This window comes from Corvus cornix, chromosome 1A, assembly GCF_000738735.6.
Source record: "Corvus cornix cornix isolate S_Up_H32 chromosome 1A, ASM73873v5, whole genome shotgun sequence".
Taxonomy (NCBI): Eukaryota; Metazoa; Chordata; class Aves; order Passeriformes; family Corvidae; genus Corvus; species Corvus cornix.
This window is the reverse complement of record NC_047057.1, coordinates 72198421-72212333: the sequence shown is the minus strand read 5'-3', so window position 1 is coordinate 72212333 and position 13913 is coordinate 72198421. Positions and strand designations below refer to the sequence as shown.

Sequence of the window (13913 nt, the reverse complement as noted above, 5' to 3'; positions counted from 1 at the left end):
CTGGGAGCTTTATCTGTTTAAAACGAAATCAATTTCTATTCTCTGGGTACTGCACAGGTCACAGTCATGTTTTTAATTACCAATTAGCCTTCCATTAAGGAAATAAAATGAGTTTTATGTGCTGGTTGTCAAAGGTCCTTATAGCTGCCTCATTTCATGTGTCCTGTCTGCTCAAACAGCAAGCCACTGAAGAGAAACTTACTCAGGGGTAGTAAACAAAACCTGAAAACCTTTGTCCCACAAAAAGAAGGATGGAGCCTGAGATGGAGAAGCTGCAAGAACTTTTCATTTTCATCCCCTTCAGTTGTGTTTTTCCTGTCTGCCAGGAGCACTGTGAACAGAATGTTAAATATGCCCATAAATTACTCATGGAAAGAAAAGGTCATACACACGTACACACTCCATTTCTCTGTTTCTTTCTCTCTTTCTTTCATGCATGTGCATTGTGTGTCTGTATGAATGTGTACAGAGAAACCCCAACCCTGGAAGATTGAACTGTGGGACCAATTTATTTGCTGAGAAATTTCAAGAGGGAGAGGTTATAAATAGTCATAAATTCAATTTTTTTATAAAGCACTCCCTGTCAGGAGTCACTGCACAAACAATTATAAAAGAACTGTAGTAGATTAAAAACATAAATTAAAGCATTCTAAAATGTGTAAGAGTGATTGGGTTAAAATGCATTTGACAGAGATGTTTCGAAAGTGGGATTTGATGAGCTGTTCTGGGTGGTCAGTCAGAAAAAAAGCCTGTGCCTGTAAAAGTAGAGGTCCAGGGCCAGATCTCTGCAGGGGCTCTCTTGCAGCTCTAGCTCTTAGCTCAGTGGTTGAGAGTGATCCACAGAGGGTCTAAATAGTGCTGGATGTGTCCATGGTTTATTGAGGAGCTCATGTTTGCTGAGGTCTCACCCCATGTGAGCTGCTCAAATCCTCCTTCCTTTGGCTGCTGCTCTCTTCTGGAAATGTGCTTTGTGTCGAGGGCTTGTGGGGGAGAGGCACCACCATCCCTTCTGTCAGCTCAGCACATGGGTGTGCCACCTGCAACCTGGGTTTAGGGGAAGTTTATAATTATTTAGTGTTACCTGAGAAGTTGTAAAGACAAAGAGAAGAGGGCAATTCAGCCTACAGACAAATAAAATTAGTAGCAAAATTCTCCCTGATTAAGACTCTATTTTAGTCCAGCCTGGCATGCCACTAGAATTATTCAGAACTTTGTACGAACAGAGAATTTTTAAAAAGTAAAAAAAAAAACACAAACAAAAAAAAGCCCCCACCAAAACAACGACAACAACAAAACCCCAAAAAACCCCAAACAAACAAAAAAACCACAACAAAAAAACCAAAACAAACCCCAACTTTCTGTGAGAAATGGTTCTTCATTAAGTTAAGGGCATGGAACACGACTCTTCCACACCTCTTACCCATGAGGGGATTGTAAAAAATCCTTGGCACACAGAAAGTCTCACTCGGGGTATATTTTCAGAGGAACTGTTGGGAATTCAGTCCTTCATTTTGGGGCTCAATTTCTGGTCATCTTTTGTTTCTCAGTGTGCCTGTTCATGTGGCAAATCGAAGCTTGTAAGGCAGACAAACCACAGCTGCCATGATGTTGATTGCAAGCAGTTAAATGGTCAGCTCCTGAAATCATGTAATTGATTGGAAATTAATCAATCTCACGGGGGCAGGGTCACTTCTTTTTAGCAGTCGGATGGTTGGGGTTCACCTTTGTTAAGCTTTGTGCCTACCACTAAGAATTTGAGAGACTCTGAAAAATAACGTACTGAAAGCACTGATTGTGAAAGGATGATCAGATAAAGTGATGTCATGATAAGAACTCCAGACCTGCGACTTTAGGACTCAGCTCACAGATGGTGCAAAACACTAAAATCATTAGAGCAGTCGTTGCTGAGGTCACATGGGTTGTTTCCAAAAGCAAGTGTGCCTGTGTGTCCTGCTTAGATGATGCATTGTGGAGAAGACCTTTTAGAAACTGTCCTAATGAATCATTATTTAATTAGATAGTTCTCTAGAATCCCTCCTAAAGCAGAGATACACACACACACACAGAGTTTTGTCTGGCAACAAAATACTCCATATTTAACACTAGCATGTTTTTTCAAGATTAATAATGATTTTAAAAATTAATAAAATGGAGCACTGAAGTGCTTTGTGGCTGCTAGACTTGTGTATTTCATTGCATACGTGATTGAGTGCAGACACCTGAGCGTGGTGAGCAGCCAACTTCTCACTTATTAGAGTCATTTTGGGAGGTGGATGAGACACATATGCCTCCTGATGATCTATTAGATACAGCTGTTGTGCTGGGGCTGCTCTGATTTAAATGGATGCTTCTGGTGCCCTGCTCTTGATCAGTGGTTGGTACATGGACAATTGATGGGGGTGTTTCTAATGGCTGTGTTAACCTTGGAAGAAGACACTGAAGTGCCTCACTGCCCCAAAAATACATAAAGGGAACTAGTAAAATCTTCTTCTAGGGGTGAATTTAATTCCTAGGCATGGTAAAAACACAACACCTTGCCACCTTTTAATTTCTATCCAGAGATCCTAAATGAGGCTCTCTCAGTCATAAACCTTATGCTTCCTTCCCTGATTTTGATTCTTCCTAGAAGGGTAATCTCTTATTGGTCTGATCAGAATATAAAGTGACAGTTCATTTCAGTTTAATCAGAGCAGTGGACCAAAACAAAAAAAATTAGGATACAACCCTCTTTGCCTCTTCAGAGCTGTTCGGTTTGGAATATTTGTTCATGGCCTGTTTGTATGGCTTCAGTTCTTGGTCATGCCAAAGAAAATCTGAACCCATAAGGAACATATTCTCTGGATTTGACACATGTATAGGCAGGATCCTATTGTTCTATTTCAGTCAAAAAAAAAAAAAATTAATCTTGAGCAACAACACCCAAGAGATTTCTGCTGTTGCTAGACAAAGACAGTAAAGAAAAATCTTGTAAGTGTTAGACATTGTCTAATTGGCACCAGAGTTCAGATTTTAAGTTTGAATGGATGCATAATCCTTTATGTATATCCAGAAAGGTGCTTGACCAACTCTATTGTGAAGAATGAGGCATCCCAGTGGGAAGCATTAATGTACAATGGAAAGGAAATATGAAGTTTGTTAGATTATTCTGAGGACTAGAATTAAGAGTTATAAAACATGCATATAGAGCCTCAGAAAAAATATAAGCTGAATAGGGATTTTTGTAGGTTGTCTAGTTTAAATTCTATCTCCAAGCAGGACCATCTTCAAAATTAATCAAGCTGTTCAAAATCTTCTCTAGTATAAATATTTTAAAATAATAGTCCTCTTGTATCATTATCCAAATGTTATTGGCATGTCACCCCTTTCTGAAACACAGGACTCCCAATAATTACATTATTCTGTATACCTGGGGCTTGGTTTTCCACCCTCTGTTAGTGAAAAGTGTAGGTGAAACGATGACAAATCAGAACAGCTGGGGCATTCATCATCTGCGTTCTGGTTTGGGTGAGTAGGAACTCGTGGCTGACTGGAAGGGAAGGTGTGTTTGTACAAGGTAACGAGCACAGGGGATTGACCCCCTCTACCTTGGCTCTGCATCACAGCTGGACTCTGACACACAGCATAGTTCCACTAAACCTGTACATAAATTCAGCTTGATCCTTGCCAAAGTGCTCTGAGAAAAATAAAGACCTTATAGACTAAATTCTGCAAAAGAGTTATGCGTGTGAAGTATTCATTGATTTGCCAAGGGACCCCGGAGTACAGGGCACGTGTATGATGCCCATGGTCATTTAAAACTATTTGTGTTCTCTCCTCTATTCATTTCAGGGGAAGTTCTTTAAATACATCGTGGGCACCTTGTGAATTATAAAGTACTGAAGGCTGGCTTGCACTGTATTCCTGTTTTATAATTCCTTCTTTCATATTAGTGAGAATTCTGTCTCTCATTTATCCTTCTTGTGTTGGACACCTGTAAAGAGAATCCCCCATTTACCAGGATTAAAAGTTGGTGTTTCTGCAGTGCTTGGTATGAATTTAACTCTGCTCATTTGAAAGCCTGACACCGTCTTTGGCTGGAGTGGAGAGCAGGCAGCGTTTGAATCATATTTGATCGTATTTGGAATTTAAACTTCTCAGAAGCACTTCTGACTTCTGTTTACCAAAATGGTGTGTTAATCTTTAGTTCAGTGGTAGTCACCCACTTTCTTCTTTGGGCTTGCTTTGTCAGGTAAAATTAGATAGTGTTCTTTTGCTTAAATTTTCAGATTGTTCTTTTTGGGGAACATGTAGAAGAAGGGATGTTGTGTTTTAGGACCAGAAGTAACAGCAAATTGAGTTATGTTCAGCAGTATGACACCTTATCATCCCTTTCTCTCCATCAAATGGATATGACCTCTTTTTTTTGCAGTGACAGTAATTTTAGGGAGAAATGTAAAAAAAAATTCAAATATGTTCTTTCCTTTAAGTTTTATTCCCTCACATGCTTGTATATTTTCATGTGTGCTTAGCTGAAAATGTCTCCTGAGTAACTAAGTACACTCAGAAGTAACTCATTGTCAACAAACCTCTCTTAAATTCTTTATTGAATTGATCCTCTAAGTGCACACATGTGGCTCTTCCTCACCAAAGGTCAAAGTTATTCACGTTAGCAGTAGTCTCCAGGTTAGCCATATGCGTACAGCGAGGATATCCATACTCAGAAGTGATCATAACCCCTAATCCAAGAATCATGGAACCTCTTTTCAAGGAGTCTCCGGGCCGTCTTTCCCAGCACTGCAGTTCAGTCTCCTTACTGAGTGCCAGAAAAGATTGTTTTCCCTACTAGGGAAAAGTCTGAGTGCTTCCACTCGGATTCGTATCTTTCAGCGCCTATTTACGCAAACTTTGCCAAAACATCCTATATGACAGAGGCCCTTAAAATACTGCTGTTTTCCTTGGATATCTGGGTATTTGCATTACTGAAGAAATGTATTCTCTTATGTTTAAGGAAGCTTGAGGGGACAATAATGCAGACTCAGGTGTAACTGGGGTCAAACAGGCAGCTCCATAAAGGTTCTAACTGCACAGCGCTTGTGACTCATTACCTCAAACGTATAAACTGTAGTTTTTGAAACAGGGTTTGTAGCAAGCTGATCAGAGTGCAAGTAGCGAGAGACAGCAAAGTCTGAGGAAACATTTAGAGATTGAATTTTAGATTGTAAACTCTTTAGACTGGTGCATATGAAATGCAAGAACCTGATCATGATTTCATCTTTCTTGCAAAGAAAATGTTTTAACCAAGCAGTGCTGCTGGCTGGATGGAGTTTAGAGAGCTGGGATCAAGATATAGTGAATCATTCTGATGACCATTTCTCAGAAACAGCACTGGTCTGCTCACTTTCTGACAGGAGAAATGCCCTACAGTAATTTCCTCGGATTTCCTGTTTTCACGCTCCTTTTATGAACCCAAGATGACATTAGCCACAGTTTAAAAATTATAAACAAACCCAAACCTATGACTTCTTTGGACGACACATGGGATTAGAGAGGTTTCATACATAATACAGTAATCCTCTTTTGGTAATATATCTTAAAGCCTTAACAGTAAGTTAATGTTTGTTTCCTTGTTAAGAGTAAGATGATGTACAGCTTGTTTCTTGGCAGTGTTAGTGCTGGCTAATCTATCAGCTAGGGCAGCTGATGCTCATGTCCTATACCCACAAAAAAAAACCCCAACACAAAATCAAGCAGGCGTAAAGCCAGCCCCAGAACATGTGTGCTCCAGGGACTGTCCCGCTTTCTAAAACTTTTATCCTTCCTCTTCTTCCACTCCTATTTTGTTGGTGTTTTTTCTTTGGTTTTCAAAACATTTATGTCCCTGTTGTCCAAGCAGGAAGCTCCTGCTTTGTAATTCTACAGCCTGCAGTATGCTTCATGTCCCTCAGCCACATGATCGTAGTTCCCACTTCTAAGAGACAAATATAAAAATACTATTGCTTTTTTCTCACAGCTCCAAAGTTCCCTCTCTTTTGATGCTGTGGTTTGGATTAGTGTTTCAAGGGGCAATGCTGTTGCTATCTCCTTTCAGTCCCATAAAAGTAGTGCTCAGCTGCCTCCCTTCCTGTCAGCAGGGAACTCTCTCAAAGAGAAATACCAGTATTTGTCTAGCTTGGTTTCTTCTGAAATTGTATCAAATTATGTTCTCAGAAGAGTTGGGATGATGGATGCTTTGCAGTGCTGTGTCCCTTGGGAGATTGAAACACTGGGCCCTGGTCTACCTGATCTGTGAGAGCAAAGCTTCAAATGAGCAGTCAGAAGTGCAGACGCCCATTTAGCAGAGGCAGATTCATTGTTCTGTGGCTGCTAAGGGTGAGAGACGGTCCTGTCACTTCTAACCTGAGGCAGGGAGTGGCTGAGTCACATCTCTGGGCTCACTGGGCAAGGTGGCATCAGAATTCAGACTGCAATCCACATTCCGGGGAACTCAGTTATGCCATGTCATTACTGAGTTATGCTGTGTTCATAGAGGCTCTTTAGTTTTATAGTGTAAGAAGAAAAGGGGACACAAATTATTTAGTAGGCTTTTCAAATTCTTCTTGAGTCTGTGCAGGAGTAGTTTTCTGAAATGGTCTTGGAGCAGCTGCACTGTTTCATCTCAGCAGTATATTTCCTTCAGTTTAAGACCCTGAAATCATTAAATTAAGTGCAGAGGATCATAAAATCTATCCTCTGCTCAAAATTCTGTGTCTTATGTTAATTTCAGAAGCTTTTATAGAATTTTATTTTTTATGGATCTTTCCACCTTAGCTGACTGTAAGGAATTTATTCAAACAGCTTGTAGTTGTGTATGTATATATGTATATATCAATGTGTAGGTGTACATACACGCGTGTGCAAAACTTTGGCACGTTATTACCTCAATGACATGGTTCAACAAGCAGCATTTATTACGATAACAAAAAGTGTCTGTAGTCCCATAGGCATCTTTGAAGACAGAAAAGGTATGAGGCTCCCAAACCCAGCCAAATGGAACACGTTAGTTGTTGATATATTTGTCTGCTCTGTGCAGCAGTAAATATTTTTAAAATAGTAATTAAAGAAAAAAAAAGGGGTTCCAGAATTTTCCCAAGTCTTTGCTTCCATGGACTTTTTTGCTTGCATTAGTAGAGGTATTTCAGGGAAATTCATGGAGTGGAAAGGCTGTGCTGGCCAGGCAGGCCTGCCCAGCGCTGTGGCTGTGCAGCACGGAGCCAGGCAGAGCTGGCAGCAGCGTTTGTCCCTGGATGCCAATGACAGTGTTTGCTGTTGAATTGCTGGGCATGGGATCAGCCTTAGGCCTTCCACTTCACCTGTTCTGCCCACCTGCTGCTAATGGGACCTGGAGCTGTTGAACAAGAGGGTGGGCTCCTCCACATCCCCTTGTAGAGACTGAGCTGCAGCTACTGAGAGAGGCTTTAGGGGAAGGCTGGTTTTAGGGCCTGGAACGCTTTGTCATGAGCCCGTGTGTGTTTATAGAGGGAGATGAACTGAGTGTGCAGGGCAGCCTCAAAGGCAGAATGAGGAGCAGTTTGGCCCTTTTTTGTGGGAGGGAAAGGGAGTCTGCCCTCAACTGTGGAAAGCCCCTGGCTGAAACAGGGATTGAGAAAGACTAATTATTGGGTTGGGCTGCCATGAGAGAAATCTTTGTTTCCATCCTCAAAGGTGTTCATTTGGCACTAATGAGGCCATGTCCATCTCAGGCACAGCACTCCCTACTCCCATCCTCAGTTCAGGGCAGGTTCTTCCCCCTCAGAGCCCATTTTTACCTTTCTCCAATCTCTACGCAGGCTTAACTTGTCCTTTCAGACGTGGGGCATTGCTCCATGAGGCAGAGCTTTCACGAGCTGTCTGTATGGGGTTGTGCCTCGGGCCGTGTTGGCAGAGCCATGTGGCAGCACAAAGGTGCAGGGCAGCTGGGAAGACTGCATGGACTTCCTTCGAGGGCTCATTTTCCATATCTTTTGGGTTTTGTTTGAGAGATTTCACAATAGCTGGTCCTACTTTACAAATGTGTGCATGGAGACGGATCATTTGGGTCTGTTTGCCTGTGACTTGTGTATTGGTACTCGTTCAGTTCTCAGCTGTAGTGGAAGGATAAGGGCCGCTATGTCGGTCCCTTCTAGGAGCGTGCAGGCCATCATGGAGCTCCTTCCTGTGCCCAGGACCACGGTTGGACTCCTGGTTGCAAGCACTTACTGTTTGTAGAGCTGGGAACATAGTATTGTATGCTGTTGTTTCCTTTTCTGAGTTCAAGGGAAGGGAAATCCTTAGTGTGCTGCTGTGTCTCCATCTGGGACAATGACAGACAAATTCTCTGCTGTGGGTGTGTTCAAAAGCTTTACTACTGGATCAGATAACTGCAGAATGACACTTTTTCTTTTTTTAGGTGTTCCTTGTACTGAGCACTGGGGGATACTGCAGGCATCGGGAAAGCATTGTCTGAGGGAAGCCAGCAGTATTTTAAAGCACAAACATGTGCCTGCTACTGTCAGATGGAGTTTCTCAGCCATTTAAAATATCACGTTAATGTAAACATGCAGATGAACTGGCAATGGCTGGTTTTGATCTGCAGGCTTCTAGAGAGTTCTTAATTACCTGGAGCTGAATGGAAGATATTCAAATGGGCAGCTGTCAAATGATGGAATTAATATTTTTGTAATCCTGCTCATTTTACAGTGCTGTATAATATGAAAATGCCATACATGCATTCAGCTGGACAGAGGAACAGGGCAGTTGCAATTTGGAGCTGAAAAGAAAACGAGTGACCTGTCTGACTGTTGTGCTGGGTATCCTTTAAGATATGACAGGAATGCCTAGGACGTTTTAATTTGCATTTATCTCGGATTTGATTCCTTCAGTGAGAACTTTTAATAACTTTGTAGTTTAACCTTGTAGGGACTTGGTCTCCTTTTGCTGTCATCTAGTTTTCACGTACTTATCTCCCACTCAGCTTGCCACGCAGCACTTGTGTAGTGATTACCTAATGCTGCAGTTTCCCTCCTACTTAGGTGGAGATCCCTACCATTTCTGCAGTACTGCTATCCTTATTCCACACTTGGGGCTAAAAACCCCAAGGACGAGAGATGATGAGCCTGTGCACTGACTCCAAAAGCCTGCTTGTTTGTCCTAAATCGGGCTGTACAGTAACTGGAAGTGCCTTTGTTTGGAGATGCTTAATTGCAGCCTGAATTTCACAGGGATATGTACAGTTCTGACAGGATGACTAAAAGCCTCTAGCGTTAGTCAGCCTGATCTGTGAATCACTTATCACCAATATTCAGCCTACTTATTCCCCAGCAACAGAAAAGGGAATCCCAAAGAAGGCTCAGTTTGACACATGCATCAGTCTCAGGTGGGCTCCTCTTATTTTTTCCCCATCTCTCTCCACAGCACTGCATGCAGCAACGTTTCCTCTCCAGAGGCAGATGCAGTTCATCCTGATGGCTGACAATATTTGCCCACGTGCGCTGCAGAGAGCTGAGGGCTGGGAAGCTCCTGTCGACCCTCTCCCCTCCTGCTTGGCACAGACCTGTGCAGGGGTCACTCCCTGCCAAGGCAAGGGCAGCAAATTTCAGAATGTAACTGAAATTTATTGCCATTTGTAGTGCCAGAGTGACTGGAGGCCATGCAAGAGTGAGGAGCAGAGCCCTCTGGGCAGCAAGCTGAGAGTGGGAGGTGTACCCAGGTGGCAGTCAGTGAGCTGGAGGCTGCAGGGCTGGACTAGGACAAAAGAAAACATCCTGCTCCATGATTTGTCACTCACTAACCTTTGTCTCTCTTGTTCTCTTATCTTCCCCAGGAACGAGTGGAATATCTCTTTCTCATAATTTTTACAGTGGAAGCATTTTTAAAAGTAATAGCATACGGACTTCTCTTTCACCCCAACGCTTACCTCCGCAATGGCTGGAATTTACTAGATTTTATAATTGTGGTAGTAGGGTGAGTACCAACAGTTTGTTTTTCAAGGCCCTGTCCACATGGGGATACTGGCAACCTTTGGGAGCACGAGGGTGGGTGAATACTTTATTACATATGGGTGATGTTAGACATTGCTGTCCCGTGTTCCTCCGACAAACACCGTTTTAAGGGCTTGCAGGGAAATTAAACTGCTCTTTGGGAACAGGGATAAAAAGAGAAAGCAATCCAAAGCTGTTGGATAAAGTCAATTGCCTGAATATGCTTAACTGCAAGAAAATGCATTTGGTTTTAAATCTGTATGAATATTAAAAAACAGTATCTAGGTAATCCCCTAATTAAGATTAAGAGTTTGATGACAGATAAATTCTGCCATCTTGTGAATTTTTACTGATGTTTCTCATTCTGAAAGATAGAAAAAAGATTTAAATCCCAGGTCTTCCTACTTGAAAACAAAAGTAAGATCCTTCAGTTCTATTGCACTGCTCAGCTGGTGATTTCAACGCTTTTAATTTTTCCCCTTTTAATCTTTTAACCTTTTTAAAGACTAGTTTTACTATTGTAGGTCAAATTGCATCTTTGAGCTGCAACCTTTCTAATTCTCTTATTCCCCTCCATGTTTTTCAAGTTTGGCATTTAATTTATTTGAATAAAAGCAAAATAATACAGCTTCTGCTTTTTCTACCTGAGGGTAAGAGATAAGCAAGTGATTGAAATTGTGGTTGTTGAAGGGAAGAGGTGAAGGATAAACTACCACTGAAGACAAAGAGAACAAGTATTTCTTTGCCTGAATAATTTGTCCCATCCTCCCACTGCTCCATTGTTAGAGAATTTCTTCGCCCACAAAAACTTGTAGTCTTTTCACCTCTTTTACCAAGGAAACCCTGCATCAGCTCACAGGGAAAATGTCAAAGGGGACCCTCCTAGTCATCAAAACCCCCTCATAATTTCTGCCCCAAACCAATCCGCTTTCCTGACCATTTTTGTGGTGGCCCCAAAATATTTAATCAGCAAACTGCTGTGTGCTTCCCAATACCTCCCACTTCCCGTCACCATGGATAAAAGTGGGTGGAAGGAGAATTCCCAGTGAAGGGGAAGGAGAACAGGCTGAAGCCTATTCTTAGTCTCAAGACCTCTCTGCCTCCATGTGGACATAAAGCTTCTCCTTACTGCAATGTCCACTCTGCTTCTCCTTTGTTCCTACCCACAGAGGATCCCATAGCATATCAGTACCTGAAAATTGGAAAATCCCCACCCCCTCCCCTGGTATTGATGTCCAATTCCATCATTGGTTCTGCCTTTGAATGCCCTCAGATATCTCACCTGTTTGGAAATTGCTGCCTAAGTTGAAGAAACATTGAAGAACAAAACTCCCGTCAATGTGATTATTCCCTTTTCATTTTTATGAGAAAGAGGCATTTTAAAGAGAGGACACATTACCTCCCTCTTTTTCCATTGGACTGTGAGAGAGCAGCATTACATCTCGTTTAAGTACAGTCCTTTTCAATTTTCCTACTAGGGCAGTTAATCAGCAAGACGATATTCAGGCTGAAATTAATTCCCTTGCCAATGACAGAAGCTGCAGCTCTCCGCTCTTCTATCTGCTTTTGCCTCCAGCAGCTCTTAGTCACTAGATGGGGAACAAAAAATGTAACTGGGGAAGGATTGCATGAGTATAATAAACATGGCCAAGACCCCAAGGTCTCTGTTGAATAGTAACAATCTCAAGTGACAGATTCACTTCAAGGCCGGATGGGTTCCTTTGATGTTTATCTGTTTAAACTCACTCGTACAGTACCACAGCCAAGGCTGGTGCTCTGCTTTTCCTCTCCACAACCCCTCTGCAAAATCTACGTGGTGATACCATCTGTTCCTCTCCTGCCCTGTCCTCTTTTCCTAGGGGCTGTCTGAAATCCCTCAGTGACATTATGTTTAAACTTCAGTGTATTTGAATATTTTGCCAGGCAGGAAGCCCCATGGAAAAGATTTAACATAGATTTTGAAGAGAGAGAGGAAGGAGGAAGAAAGCAAGTGCTGATAACATTTCCCTGTGGTGCCTTTCTCTGCCTGTCAATGGAGCTATTGGGGAAAGCTGAGTAATTTGAACACAGCTGTAGCACCGGGCAGAGGGATCTGTTTGGTGTGTGGGGCAAAGGATGGTACAACTGTTGTAGTTGCCATTTGTGTTTGCTCTGCCTTACCAATCATCTTCATTTTCAATGGTGAATGCCTTTGCTACAGAACATAGGCCGGGTGGGAAGCACTTCTTCAAGTGCTGTTGGAAGTTAAAGGAGCAAAACAAAGAAAAGTTTTAGATCTTTCAAATCCACCTACACCCAGCTCACCACATAGAAATTTCAAGAGCTAATAGGGCATCTGTCTTTCTTTACCTTAAAATGAACTAATCGGTAGAGTAAGAGAAAAATGGACACATGTAGGACCGGGTATAAATTTTAGAAGGGAGTCACAGTTCCTGTAAAAAATGTTCATAACAGTGTGCCTGTATAATCTCCCCTGCCTTCTGACGATAGGTCCCCTGGTATCCAAAGGGATTTTAGAGTCAGTGATTCTAACAAGGCCACAGGAATATGCAACAGCAGCAGAGGGAAGCACTGAACACAACTGCTAGGTTTTCTGGCAAAAGGATGCGCTTTAGACCTGTAGGTTTGCAGCAGCTTGTCATTCTTGAAGTGTGGGAGACCAGCTTATTCATCAGCCATATCTTTTAGAACTTGATTCTGGCTTCTCTTTGAATAGTCTCTGACCTTGCCATAGCAGCACTTTAAATGCTGCTTCAAAGAACGTTTGTGTGAGGGTAGCAATCAGAGGCTCTACCAACATTATTAGTTAAGAGTAGAGACCAGACCCCTAAACTGCTCAATGAGGCACAGCCCACAAACACTAATGGTTAGCCAAATTGTCTCCCACTTCCTTCATTTTTGCTGTTCCTCTTTAGGAAAACACCAAAACTTTCAGGAATCACAGTGACATCCCTTAATGTTAGGAAATTTCTCTTGAGAGAAGACCAGCTTGACAATACTGTGATAGAAGAGTATCTGTCTTTCCTGGTAGTGCTGTGGCTTGTCTGCCAAGCACAGTCATTCTCCAAGGACCTGTAACTTCTGCCAGAAAAAAGGGTGGTGTAATTTGAAAGGCAGTATTATAGTCTTACTTGGGAAGGTAAGCAGTGAAGATATTTGGACAAGATCTGAAGTCAGAGCAGGCTGAAAAATGTGGTGACAGTTTATGTCTTTCTGAAGACCTGTGGGGAGTTTCTAGGGGGCAGATCCAAACATTTTCACACTCACAAGTCACAGGTGAAATGTAAAACACTGTGAAAAAACCCTTTGTATTTTACTTTTTTTTTATACCTAAGAGGATTTTTTCAGCTATGTTTTTCTGCTGATTTTTGGCCTTAGAAATACCAAGCCCTCTGTTTTTCTTTTGTATTTTGGAGGCCCTTGACAAGTTCTTCTTTTTATGCTATAAAAATCACGGTGTACTCCCACAGAGAAAGAGATGAAGAGCAGGTTACAGCCTTATCATGCTGCTGTTGGGGTCACCTAGCAAAGTGAAAACCCTTTTGATATTTCAAATATCTAAAGGGAAATAGAAAAATATAAGAAAGAAAAACAGAACGAAGCTAGCTTCATACATCACAGGTAGCTGTAAAAAACCCCAAACAAACCATGGAGCATGTCCATACATGTGTGTGATAAAAATTTGGTTTTCTGCTCTTATAGTTCATGTCTGTCAGATGAATTTAGTTAAGGTGTAGTCGTGTCACAAGCAAAATTCAGAAATTGAGGTGATGCAATTGTGCTTCATCAGTGGGAAGTATGATACCCAAATGAAAATGGGCCATGATTTTAGGCTGGCAGAAAGTAGTTAGGTGGAAGGAAATAAGGTTGATGTCTGGTTTTTGTGGGGGTTTTTTTATGGCAAGATTTTCAGTGGCTGCAAGAGATTATCTCTCTTGC

The 13913-nt window shown here is 41.9% G+C and overlaps 1 protein-coding gene across 24 annotated transcripts in view; it reads left to right on the top strand.

Moving 5' to 3' along the window:
- Positions 1-13913, top strand: part of CACNA1C (calcium voltage-gated channel subunit alpha1 C) — a 463884-nt gene that overhangs the window by 257388 nt on the left and 192583 nt on the right. For all 24 annotated transcript variants that reach the window (XM_019288718.3, XM_019288713.3, XM_019288699.3 and 21 more), the window contains exon 4: positions 9818-9957. In XM_019288718.3, the coding sequence (XP_019144263.1) occupies positions 9818-9957 (140 nt within the window). The remainder of the gene's footprint in view (positions 1-9817; positions 9958-13913) is intronic.